The sequence below is a fragment of the Sapajus apella genome, unplaced genomic scaffold, assembly GCF_009761245.1.
Source record: "Sapajus apella isolate SASKATOON/1434 unplaced genomic scaffold, GSC_monkey_1.0 scaffold421, whole genome shotgun sequence".
Taxonomy (NCBI): Eukaryota; Metazoa; Chordata; class Mammalia; order Primates; family Cebidae; genus Sapajus; species Sapajus apella.
This window is the reverse complement of record NW_022437357.1, coordinates 7,845-20,319: the sequence shown is the minus strand read 5'-3', so window position 1 is coordinate 20,319 and position 12,475 is coordinate 7,845. Positions and strand designations below refer to the sequence as shown.

General features: G+C 50.5%; 1 protein-coding gene and 3 pseudogenes across 3 annotated transcripts; 3 read left to right on the top strand and 1 right to left on the bottom strand.

Moving 5' to 3' along the window:
- The first annotated feature begins 2,498 nt into the window (after nt 1-2,498).
- On the top strand, nt 2,499-5,194 carry LOC116545879 (annotated as a pseudogene). Its single transcript, XR_004266495.1, has 3 exons — nt 2,499-2,727; nt 2,886-2,948; nt 3,580-5,194. The product of XR_004266495.1 is annotated as a sulfide:quinone oxidoreductase, mitochondrial pseudogene (transcript).
- A 1,066-nt stretch (nt 5,195-6,260) lies between these two features.
- On the bottom strand, nt 6,261-7,969 carry LOC116545878 (actin-like protein 7B). Its single transcript, XM_032272296.1, is given in 2 exon segments — nt 6,261-7,431; nt 7,912-7,969. Coding segments are annotated over 2 exon segments (1,131 nt in total). The 3' UTR covers nt 6,261-6,358.
- Nucleotides 7,970-9,266: 1,297 nt separating this feature from the next.
- LOC116545877 lies at nt 9,267-10,703 on the top strand (annotated as a pseudogene).
- On the top strand, nt 10,571-12,002 carry LOC116545882 (annotated as a pseudogene). Its single transcript, XR_004266497.1, has one exon. The product of XR_004266497.1 is annotated as a solute carrier family 25 member 39 pseudogene (transcript).
- Nucleotides 12,003-12,475: the final 473 nt, after the last annotated feature.

The following is a 12,475-nucleotide window of genomic DNA, read 5'->3' as shown; positions in this document are numbered from 1 at the left end:
CAAATGGCTATAGTGCAGAGTATTGCCATCACCGGGCACTGCGAATGCAAGACTGAAGAATTAACAGCCACCCCTCAGACGCAGGACCAGGTCTTCCAGCTGCTTGCCTGCAAAGATGAGCCTCTGCTGGTCGGGGGGGATGCCTTCCTTATCCTGGATCTTGGCCTTCACATTTTTGATGGTGTCACTGGGCTCCACCTCCAGGGTAATGGTCTTGCCAGTGAGGGTCTTCACAATGTGAGTTGTCTCTCAAAGCACAGTAGTAAATGACCGTAATCTTTGCCCTGATACGTTGGGTGTAAATAGAAGCACAGCTGGGGATTGAGCATGGCCAGGTGCATTGGAGCTTGGTAGCTCTCCTATCTAGAATAAGCCACCAAGACTGAACTCACCGATCACCATCTTCCCATTTACCTCATTCGCATTCCATTTCTCTCATTCAGTATTAGCTGATGATTTCTCCTCTTAAGTGATGAGAAAGTCAGCAGGCTAGTCAAAAAAGAATCTTTATATAAAGTGTACATATTAATATAAAGTAACAGCATGCAACTTATGGATCAATGGATCCTGGGACCAACCTCCAGGAGTTTTTTTTTTTTTTTTTTAAAAAAAAAAAAAAGTTGTAAGGGTGGGCCTTGTCTCAGTTAGCAGACCTTGACCATGTGGGGGACCAGCTCTTTGTTGTCTACAGCCAGAGACCTTGGAAACAGCTGCTCCCAGCCCCCTGTTCTTGTAACACCCTTGATCCTGGACCAGGCCCTGGTGGAATGCGTTCACAAGCACATCTGCCTTTCCTTTTGTATCTCAGATACTATTTTTGCAAAGAAACTTCAGTGCTGTGAAAGGGGTGAGGGACATCCCTAAGCTGAAGAGAGAGACTGCTTTTCACTTCTTCAGTTCTGCCATCTTGTTTTCAAAGGGCTCCAGCCCCACTCAGTCCCGAATTATGGGACTGAGAAAAGCTTGGAAAGAATCTTGGTTTCATATAAGCTCTTGTTGTTAGGCCTTACTAAGAAGTAGGAAAGGACATGGGCAAAAGATAGGGATAAAAACCACCAGCATATACATGGACACACGGACACACACACACACACACACACACACACACACACAGTTTTCAAGATGTATAGTCAGGAATGTGACTGTAAACTGGACTTTGGGGCACATGCATAAGTCCACTCCTCCAGGACCTTTCCCATTTATATGTCCCTATATGAAATCCATCTGCTTCTATACATAGCTGTTTTATCATCTGTAGCTTCATCCTATCCAGAGGCACAGCACATGAGCTCTGGACAGGTCCCAAAGTTCCAAGCAGTCCTTTCCTTAAAAGCAGGGGGTTGCATGTGCTACCAACACATGATATGGGGAAGACCCACCCAGGGAGCGGTTTCAGTGGCACAACAAAGCACCACTTTTACTGTTGCCTACTTCTGACCAAGAAGAAAAAGGTCCTTAGTCTTTAGCATAAAATTCCAGCGTTGGATGAATGCAGGTCATTTGGTCTGTGGCTAGCTAGTTTAAATATGTTTCTAACCACAGAGAATTTCATATATATACATATATATACACATACACACATATATATGTATAAAATTTCACAGGGATATGCTTTAAAAAAAAAAAAGACTGAATGTGTTCATTTAGCCTGTAGATTTATTTCCATTTTCCAATTTGCAGCACACAGAGATCCCAACCCCTATGTGTAGGTTGTTTGTGGACTACCTAATGGAATATTTTGAGGCCTGGATGAACTTTGCCATATGGGTAGAGGTTACAGAGGGAGGTGATATTTTCAGCTAAAAAAAAGCAGGTGGAGTTTGGACTGATCAACTTGAGATTTAAAGACTTCGATTCCTTTTGTTCTTTCTAGCATCTCTCCCCACCCTCTGAGAGCTCCTCAGGCTTAGATAGTGAAGTGATCCAATGCCAATATCATTTTGTACTTAAGTTCCAAAGTAGGAACATTTTATACTTTTTTCTGTATTGTAATAGGTAGTTTTGTATGAAATCTTTTCTCCCCTCCCCTTGTACCCCATTCTTTCCAGCATTGTGCTTTTTCCTGGGCTTATTTGAAAATTTTGCTGTTTTATACAAGCTCGTTTAGTGCATTTCTCTATGTTTTACCACAAGTAACAATTTGAAAAGAAAACTATTTTTTTTTAATAAAAAGAAAAAAAAAGCCACTAGCAGAGTGGCTTTTTTTTTTCCTTCCAAGATTGTATTAAGAAATTAATGTAGCTGAATCACAACCTATATACTTTCCAGGTTAATATGAAAAGTTGATAATTTTTCTTTGAAACTTACAAGTAGAATCTGCAAATACATAATTTTGAGAATAATTTAATATGTTGCCTTGAAGATACAACTATATTGTATCTAATATACAACTCTATATGTCAGTATTTTAAAGAAATGGATCCTTACAAGACCAAAATAACCCAGAGGCCATGAGAGTGGTTTTTCCTTTTTTGTTGTTGTTTAAACAAATGTGCACCATGATTTGTTTTTGTGTCACCCCGGTGCGCGTCTACAGCCCATACCAAGAGTACTATGAGGTGGTGCCTCCCAACGCACATGAGGCCACCTATGTCCTCAACTACCACGGGTTGCCTTACGCAGGCCCCGGTGTGACACACGTCATAGTGCGAGAGGATCCCTGCTACAGCGCTGGCGCCCCTCTGGCAATGGGCATGCTTGCGGGAGCCGACACTGGGGCAGTGCTTGGTTCGCTCATGTGGTCGCCCTGCTGGTTCTGAGCCCTGGGACTCGGAGCACTGGCCCCTGCACTTAGACTGCAAGACCCCTCTTCCTCCTGGATCTCACCTTCCACCATCCAAGCCCTGTCCCACTTTGGCCCTATTCTCTCCATTATTTCCTTCCAGATTTGGACCATTCCGCCGACTCCCTACCCTCACTTCTCACATGGGAAGAAGCTATCATCCCAGGTACAATCATAGCTTGAAGTCTCCACATCTACTGCCAGACACCCCCAGAATCTGTTATAGACATTTATCGATGCATTTCTTCTAAACACACTAGGGCACAGCAAATACGACTTCATTTGGCCTGGAGTACCCCAGGCGCTGTCGACGCGACATGAATCCGGCTCTCATGGCTCTCTGCTCTCTCCTCAGGGAGCTTAAGGCCTGGTAGGGAGAACAGGAGTAAACAAGCACTTGACAAAGCTGCAGAGTTATCAGTCCTTTGACAAGAACAGGTGGGGCAGGGAGCAAGGCAGGTAGGCTGGAAAAAACGGTTATTGGCAAGTGTGCAGAGCCATGAACGTCATCACATGTCAAAGGAATTAAATGCGAGTTTAATTACACACACCTTCAATGAGATGATACGGATAAGGAAGGAAAACTTAAATTTTCTATATTCAATTGGATGACTGTTAATATTTAATGTTACTTATGAAGAAATCCTACAATATTCTTCTTTCTAAAGTCCACAACAGCTAGACACCAGTGTACTCCCAGGTGAATGGGCACCAAAAGAATGTCAACAGAAAATACATCTACTTTCTTTGTCCAACGTTTCACTGCCTGATAACCAGCCGTTTTTAATTTAGTGAAGAAAAAGGTAACTTTTTTCTGTGGGTGTGGTCATCTACAAGCCACGAAGAGAAGGATCATCAGAAACCAAACCTGTCGGGGCCCCGTGCCCAGCTCTTTGCCTGCCTGCTCAGGCTGGGCACTCAGCAGGTCAGCCCCCTTCAGCTTCACACAGGGGTCAGCCACGCAGCCAGGAACCATTATGAGGTGCTGGTGCTGGGTGGGGGCAGTGGTGGGATCACCATGGCCGCCCGCATGAAGAGGAAAGTGGGTGCAGAGAATGTGGCCGTTGTTGAGCCCAGTGAGAGACATTTCTACTAGCCAATCTGGACACTAGTGGGTGCTGGTGCCAAACAACTGTCCTCCTCTGGCCGCCCACTGCGAGTGTGATACCATCTGGTATAGAGTGGATCAAAGCTAGAGTGGTTGAGTTGAACCCAGACAAGAGCTGCATTCACACAGACAACGGCAAGGAGATCTCCTACCGATATCTTATTATTGCCCTCGGAATCCAGCCGGACTATGAGAAGATTAAAGGCTTACCTGAAGGTTTTGCTCATCCCAAAATAGGGTCAAATTATTCAGTTAAGACTGTAGAGAAGACATGGAAAGCTCTGCAGGATTTCAAAGAGGGCAATGCTGTCTTTACCTTCCCAAATACTCCAGTGGAATGTGCTGGAGCCCCTCAGAAGATCATGTATTTATCAGAAGCCTACTTCAGGGAGACAGGGAAGCGATCCAAGGCCAATATCATTTTCAACACTTCTCTTGGAGCCATTTTCGGGGTTAAGAAGTATGCAGATGCCCTGCAGGAGATCATCCGGGAGCGGAACCTCACTGTTAACTACAAGCAAAACCTCATTGAAGTCCGAGCCAATAAACAGGAGGCTGTATTTGAAAACCTGGACAAACCTGAAGAGACCCAAGTGATTTCATATGAAATGCTTCATGTCACACCACCAATGAGCCTACCAGACGTCCTCAAGACCAGTCCTGTGGCTGATGCTGCTGGCTGGGTGGATGTGGATAAAGAAACTCTGCAACACAAGAGGTACCCAAACGTGTTTGGGATTGGGGACTGCACCAACCTTCCTACATCCAAGACTGCTGCTGCAGTAGCTGCCCAGTCAGGAATACTTGATAGAACAATTTCTCTGATTATGAAGAATCAAACACCAACAAAGAAGTATGATGGCTACACATTATGTCCACTGGTGACCGGCTACAACTGTATGATTCTTGCTGAGTTTGACTACAAAGCGGAGCCGCTAGAAACCTTACCTGTTGATCAAAGCAAAGAGCGCCTTTCCATGTACCTCATGAAAGCTGACCTGATGCCTCTCCTGTATTGGAATATGATGCTAAGGGGTTACTGGGGAGGACCAGCGTTTCTGTGCAAGTTGTTTCATCTGGGTATGAGTTAAGGATGGCTCAGCACTTGCTCATCTTGGATGGCTTCTGGGCCAAGACTGCAGTCACTGAATGACCAAGAGCAGCATGAGGACTTGGCACCTATCCCTGTAAAGAGATTCTTTATGGATAATGGTGACCAAATACCTCCCTTTCCAGTAACTTTGAACAGCCACTATGTGGGCTCCTCATGATGGGTTCGATTCTTTGGGAATAATAAAATGAAAGAATAGACAAAAAAAAAAAAAATCCGCAGGGGCAAGCCTGGCCCCTCCAGAACAGGTGCCTGATGTCCTTGGAAACCTCCTCCTCCTCCTCCTCCCCCTCCCATTCACCCCCCAGAGTCTTCCAGTGGTGGGCTCATAAATAGAAGTGCTTGAGTCGCACAAGGAGGGCCACTCCCTAGAGCTCCTGCACCCCTTGTAGTGTTGCTGTGGGTGGAGGGGGGCCCCAGAATGGCCCCTACCCCTGGCATCTTGGGCCTCAGGAAGGCTGGGGGGAAGGTGAGCAGATTCTCATGGCTCTGGCCTCAGCTCATCACAGACCGACCGGAAAAAGGGAACTAAAGTGTCACAGTGTCTCCTGTCCAGATTCCTGACTGGCTTCCAGAAGCAGCTCCTCGAGCTCCTTCTTGTTCTTGGAGCAGCTCAGCTCGTGCTCCAGGCCGCAGCTGCCCTACTTGGCCTCAGGCCCTGGGGGTGGCTCTGGGTGCAAAAGGTATGTGAGATGTTAATCCTCTCATCATCATTGTCAATCAGTTTATAAAAGTTTTGTGGGGTCTCTTCCCCCAGCGAATACCCCCCAAAAAACAAGTAACTAGTTACTGTTATCTGTAAACAGTAACTAGTTTATTTTGTGTTAAAGTGGGAAGAACCTCTTTCTTCTGCCACTGGTGAGATGATACTAAAAGTAAGAGAAAATAACAAATGGAAGAGGCCTTCTTTTCTCCACGTGTCTCAAGGCAGAGTAGAGATTGGCGAAAAGGGGACAGGAAGAGGAATCCAGCTGAAGATTGGAGGGTTAACAAAAGTGTCAGCAGGCATATCCTTAGAGAGTGTTTCTGAGTCACTCCCGGGATGACCTTATTTTTCTTAGTTACATTTGCTAGCTGCACAGTAACCTATAGCACAGCAAAAGCACAAGGAATCACCGTTTGCTTTCATTTCAGTGCAATTATTGGTAGCAAAACCTATCTGAAGAATTACTTTTAATTAAAAGGAGGTTATTTTTAGGGGACCAGAAATTACTTAGCTGTATTCACTTATGAGTTGAGCAGTTAATTTTTTTTTTTTTTTTTTGCAGAGTAAAGCTTTATGTGAAATTCTGTAAATGTGTATAGAGCTGCCCATGGCCCCCTGTGCTGGAGGCCTTGTCTGTGGAGATGCTGAGGCTCAGCACTTGCTGTAGATGGCCATGCTGCCCTGCTCCTGAAACTCTTCCTTGCTGACTCAGAGCTGTTGGAAGGCCTGCAGGGAGGCCAGGATGGAGCCGCTGGTCCACACAGAGGTCTTCCTTTCAGGACTGGCAGCCACCACAGGGCTGTCCCCAGGGCAGAGGAGGCTCAGCTCCCTCTGGAAGTGCTCGGGGAAGCCATCCAGCATGGTGCAGCCACCACACAGCAGCACATTGGTGACCATCGTCTCCTTGAAGCCCGTGTCCTGGAAGCAGCCCAGGCAGGCGGCCGTGAGCTCCGGGAGGCCAGGCTGGGTGCTGCCTGCCAGGGAGGGCTTGAAGAGCGTCTCAGAGCAGCAGAAATGCTCCTGGCTGATGGTGATGAGCTTGCCGTCCGGGAGCTCATAGTCCACGCGCAGCTCCTCCTGAAGCAGGGCAAGCTCCTCCTCGGGCAGCAAGGCCACATAGCAGCACTTCTTCTTGATGTGCTCTATGATGTGCAGGTGGTCATCAGTGAATGCGTGGCCCGCCTCATTGAGCAGCTGCATCAGGTAGTTGGTGAGGTCACCCCCAGCGTAGTCCGCGTGGCTGGTCAGGCCTGGCAGCACGTTGCCCTCGGAGATGGGCACCACATGCGAGACGCCGTGCCCGCTCTCCACCACGAGCCCTGAGGTCTTGCCATAGGAGTAGATGGACAGCAGCAACTGGGACGTCACGTGCATGGCGGGGATGCCGAAGGCCTCCAACATGAGCTCCGTGTACTTCTCCCGGTTGCTGCTGGGGCTGAGCAGAGGGTCCGAGACCAGCACAGCGTGCTTCTCGGGGACGATCTTCATGGCCATGCGGAAGATGTACTCCCAGATGTCCTGCACGCAGTCCCAGTCCACCACAACGCTGTGCTTCAGCGGGTTCACCAGCTTGAGAGGCGCCTCTGTGCTCAGCAGCTCATGGCCCACCAAGGTCTCCTTGCCAGTGTCACTGGCGTCAGCCGCCTCGGGGCAGCGTTTGCCCACGGTGGAGGAGATGACGTAGGTGGGCCTCGGCTCTCCCGCGTAGCCGCACTTGCAGTACTCTTTTTTTTTTTTTTTTTTTTTTTAAGCTTTGCTTTTCTTCATTCAACTCATGTCAGGGCTCAGCACAGCAAAGCGTTGTGCCTGCCTCCCAGGACTTCTCAGGTGGCCACCTCCGCTGCCAGGCGGTACAGGTCCTCAGCTTTCTGGGGCCCTTGTTCCGTGAACTCCGTGCTCAGCTGCCACACCTTCACTGTGCCCTGGGCATCACCCGCAGCCAAGAGCTGAGTCTGCTGGCTGTTGAACTCCAGACAGTAGACAGGGCTTTCATCCTGGGTTTGCTTGATGGAAACTGTGGGTTTCTGAGAGCTTTTTTCCCTCAAGCTTCTCCTAAAGAAGGATATGAAGGGAACTTCACTTGTGGCAGGTACCTGAGTGTTCAGTGCTGGTCACATGTAAAAAATAATAATAATAAATAAAAAAAATAAAAACTTCCACCTGCGGTCTTCTTAAGCAACAGGCTCTTCCACAAGACAGTCTACCTGCAGTCTGCCCTGAGCAGCTCCACTTCTGCAGAGAAGTTCCCTTCACTGCATCCATCTCCTGCCAAACTGAAGGCTGCTGCAGGCCACTGAGTTGCCTGCCATCCAAAGGGGATGGGCGGGATTGGAAGGAGGCTGTAGCAGCTCTTTCCTTGTTCACCTCCCCCTGCTAGGGAAGGCAGGACCCACTCTGCCAAGGGCCCTCTGCATATTCCCTTCTCTCTGAGGAATTGGAGTTTTTGTCTCTGGTCCACGTAAGGCAGAATGTTTCCGACACCAGTGTGTGGATTTTTAACATCACCGTGAGTCTGAAAGGACCACAGGTTTTTCTGCAGCTATTTTCTAGCATTTGCCAGTCCTTGTGCCTGGACTGATTTGAATACTTTGTTTTTCTCCCTGTGCCATTTACCCTCCCACCTTTCCATCCTGCCTTATACCACCCTTGGATGAATGGATTTTGTAACGTGGAGGGGTAACCTACCCTGTGGCCAGATGCCAAATATTTGAGAGAAGGGAACTTTTGCCGAGGTTTTCTCTGAGATGTTTTGATGCTTTATAGGAAACTATTTTTTTAAAAGCCATTTCCCACCCCAGGACACGCTGGATGTGTTTTCTCTGACTCCAGCAGGGCAGGGAATGTGGCTGAGAAGTGGGGTGGGCTGGGCTCTGGTGCCCTCTTCCCTGGCCAGGCCACCCTCCTCCTCATTCCCTTGGCGCCTTGCCTGTCTGTCCACCCATCCCCCTGCCTGCCCACTGTACCTCGTGCGGCTCACTGTGACTTCCACCTGGGGGCTGAGACCACCCTTGCCCGCCTCCTTCTTCCTGCCTAAAGAATGCCCTTTTAGGTTGGGCATGGTGGCTCATGCCTGTAACCCCAGCACTTTGGGAGGCCGAGGTGGGTGGATCGCCTGAGGTCAGGAGTTTGAGACCAGCCTGGCCAACATGGCAAAACCACATCTCTACTAAAAATACAAAAGCTAGCCGGGTGTGGTGGCAGATGCCTGTAATCCCAGCTTTTCGGGAGGCTGAGGCAGGAGAGTTGCCTGAACCTGGGAGGTGGAGGATGCAGTGAGCCGAGATCATGCCACTGCACTCCAGCCTGAACGACAGAGTGAGACTCAAATACAAAAAAGAATGCCTTTTCACTGTCATGATCATTCCTCTTTGAGGGCATGCTGGAGTGGGGAAAGACGTCTCAGACCATAGAGGTCCCAAGACCCTTGAGATCATTGAGCCCAGCCCTGATGTTTCAGAGCAGAAGGCGGAGAGGGGAGGGGCTTGCCCACATCACACAGCAGGTGCTGCAAAACCAGGACTGTCAGCCTCCTCCACGTGCCTCTCTGCCACTCCCAGGGATGGGGGCCTGTAAAACAGGTCTCTTAAGAGTGGATCTGGCTCCCTCACCAGCCCTCAGCCCTGGGGGCCGCCAGGTGGGAAGAGCGCTTCTGCCTGGGTCCATGCCTTGGCATGGTAGACAGGATGTAGGGCTTTTTCTGGCCCCTGACCCCTCCCTGGCACGGGAGCCTGGGGAAGGGGCTGGCTGTGGCAGGAGCGACAGGGGCATCACCTCTTTCTGCTGCTTCTCCCCACCCCTGCCCTCAGGGGCCTGGGGGCTGCCCAGCTGCCTCTGTGCCCTTCGGGGGTCTCAGCCCACTGCTGACACTTCTGCAATCCAGAGAAACACTAAATAAAGCAATATGTGTTTGCCAAAAAAAAAAAAAAAAAAAAAAAAAAATCCAGGAAGCGTGGACTATGCCCTTTGCCTTCTGTACGAGAGAGAAGCTTCCTTGGACAGAATTTGCTGAGTCAGCAGAAGACCGGCCCACCACCAAATTCTGTCAGAAGCTGGCGAAGAGCCATAACATGGTGGTGGTGTCTCCCATCCTGGAATGAGACAGCGAGCATGGGGACGTTTTATGGAATACAGCCGTGGTGATCTCCAATTCTGGAGCAGTCCTGGGAAAGACTAGGAAGAACCACATCCCCAGAGTGGGTGATTTCAACGAGTCCACTTACTACATGGAGGGAAACCTGGGCCACCCCGTGTTCCAGACACAGTTTGGAAGGATCGCGGTGAACATTTGCTACGGGCGACACCACCCCCTCAACTGGCTGATGTACAGCATCAATGGGGCTGAGATCATCTTCAACCCCTCAGCCACCATTGGAGCACTCAGTGAGTCCATAGGGCCCATTGAGGCCAGAAACGCAGCCAGAGTGCGTTTTTTTTTTAATACTTCATAATAAAACACTTTTATTGCTGCAGAATGTTAAATTGCAGAACAGGCACCAGATGGTCAAGACTAGGGTAATTTGAGAAGACAAATGATGTGAGGATTAGTATCTGAGAGTCACCTGGTCTTGAATTATGTCATAGGCTACTATGCACCAGAATCACATGGAAGGGTTACTAGAACAGACTGCTAGCTGCCCCCGCCCCCGCCCCCCACCAAGGTTTCTGAGTTCACAGGTTTTAAGAGGCAAGTTGAACAATTCCCCAGGTGATGCTGATGCTCATGGTCCAAAAAAAAGAAAAAAAAAAGAACAGTCATTCTTGCCTTACTTGTGCCCTTGAGGGCAGTTGTGAGAAAAGCCAAGGTCTCGAGGCGCGGTGTGGGGGCGGGGCCCACCCTGGCGGGGCCCACCCCGCTGCTTTCTGCGTCTGCCTCGGTGAGGGCGAGCGCGCGCAGACCCCGCACAGGCAGCGGAGCCAGTATGGGCCCACCCGGCTCTGGGTGCCGCGCCGGACAAGCACCAGCCTAGAACCAGGATTGAAGCTTCAAAATGACTGACCAGGACCCTGGGGGCATCAGCCCCCTCCAGCAAATGGTGGCCTCAGGCGCTGGGGCGGTGGTCACCTCCCTCTTCATGACATCCCTGGACGTGGTGAAGGTTCGCCTGCAGTCTCAGCGGCCTTCCGTGCCTAGCGAGCTGACGCCTTCCTCCAGACTGTGGAGCCTCCCCTATGCCAAATGGAAGTGCCTCCGGTACTGCAATGGTGTTCTGGAGCCCCTGTACCTGTGCCCAAATGGTGACTGCTGTGCCACCTGGTTTCAAGACCCTACCCACTTCACTGGCACCATGGACGCCTTCGTGAAGATCGTGAGGCAAGAGGGCACCCGGACCCTCTGAAGCGGCCTCCCCACCACCCTGGTGATGACTGTGCCAGCTACTGCCATCTACTTCACTGCTTATGACCAACTCAAGACCTTCCTGTGTGGTCGAGCCCTGACCTCTGACCTCTACACACCCATGGTGGCTGGCGCGCTGGCCCGCTTGGGCACCGTGACTGTGATCAGCCCCCTGGAGCTCATGCGGACAAAGCTGCAGGCTCAGCACATGTCGTACCGGGAGCTGGGTGCCTGTGTTCGAACTGCCGTGGCTCAGGGTGGCTGGCACTCGCTGTGGCTGGGCTGGGGTCCCACTGCCCTTCGAGATGTGCCCTTCTCAGCCCTATACTGGTTCAACTATGAGCTGGTGAAGAGATGGTTGAATGGGCTCAGGCCAAAGGACCAGACTTCTGTGGGCATGAGCTTTGTGGCTGGTGGCATCTCAGGGATGCTGACTCTACCCTTTGATGTGGTGAAGACCCAACGCCAGGTTGCACTGGAAGTGATGGAGGCTGTGAGAGTGACACCCCTGCACGTGGACTCCACCTGGCTGCTGCTGCAGAGGATCCGGGCCGAGTCAGGCACCAGGGGACTCTTTGCAGGCTTCCTTCCTCGGATCACAAGGCTGCCCCCTCCTGCGCCATCATGATCAGCACCTATGAGTTCGGCAAAAGCTTCTTCCAGAGGCTTGACCAGGACCGGCTTCTGCGCGCCTGAAAGGGGCAAGGAAGCAAGGACCCCGGCTAGGACCCCGGTTCTCCATGGATGGGGAGAGGGCACGAGGAGACCCAGCCAAGTGCCTTTTCCCCAGCACTGAGGGAGGGGGCTTCTTTCCCTTCCCTCCTGGTGACAAGCCCAAGGGCAGAGCTGCCCCTCTGGGTGGCCCTGGCCTTCCTCAGATGCAGCTTCTTCCTGCTGTTCCAGTCGTGGGGATCATGACTTTCCCACCCCCCAAGTTCAAGACCAAATCTTCCCGCTGCCCCCTTCGTGTTTACCTGTGTTTGCTGTAGCTGGGCCTGGTTCCAGGAGCCAAGAAACCGTCAGCCTGGTGTAGTCTCCCTGACCCTTGTTAATTCGTAAGTCTAAAAAAAAAAAAGAAGAAAAAAAAATATGTATGTGACCTCTTAAAAGAGGCAACTAGTCCCCACCCAAGAGGACTTATCCTTATGGACAGACCACAGGAAAGGGGAATGTGACCCTGAAGGAGCTGAATGCTCACCCCATGGAAGTATTCATGTGCAGTGTCCTCAAGAGGCAAGGCTATGGCGAGGGTTTCCGCTGGCTCTCCCAGTATATTGACTGATGTTTGGACAGTGAAAATAAAAGAGTTTTACTTCTCAAAAAAAAAAAAAAAAAAGGGCGAGCGGGCAGGCGGGCATGGCGGGTTCTGGGCCAGCCCCGGGGCGGACAGTTGGCCGGGCATGCGGAGCCTCTCTGGGGCCGCGTCACCACTG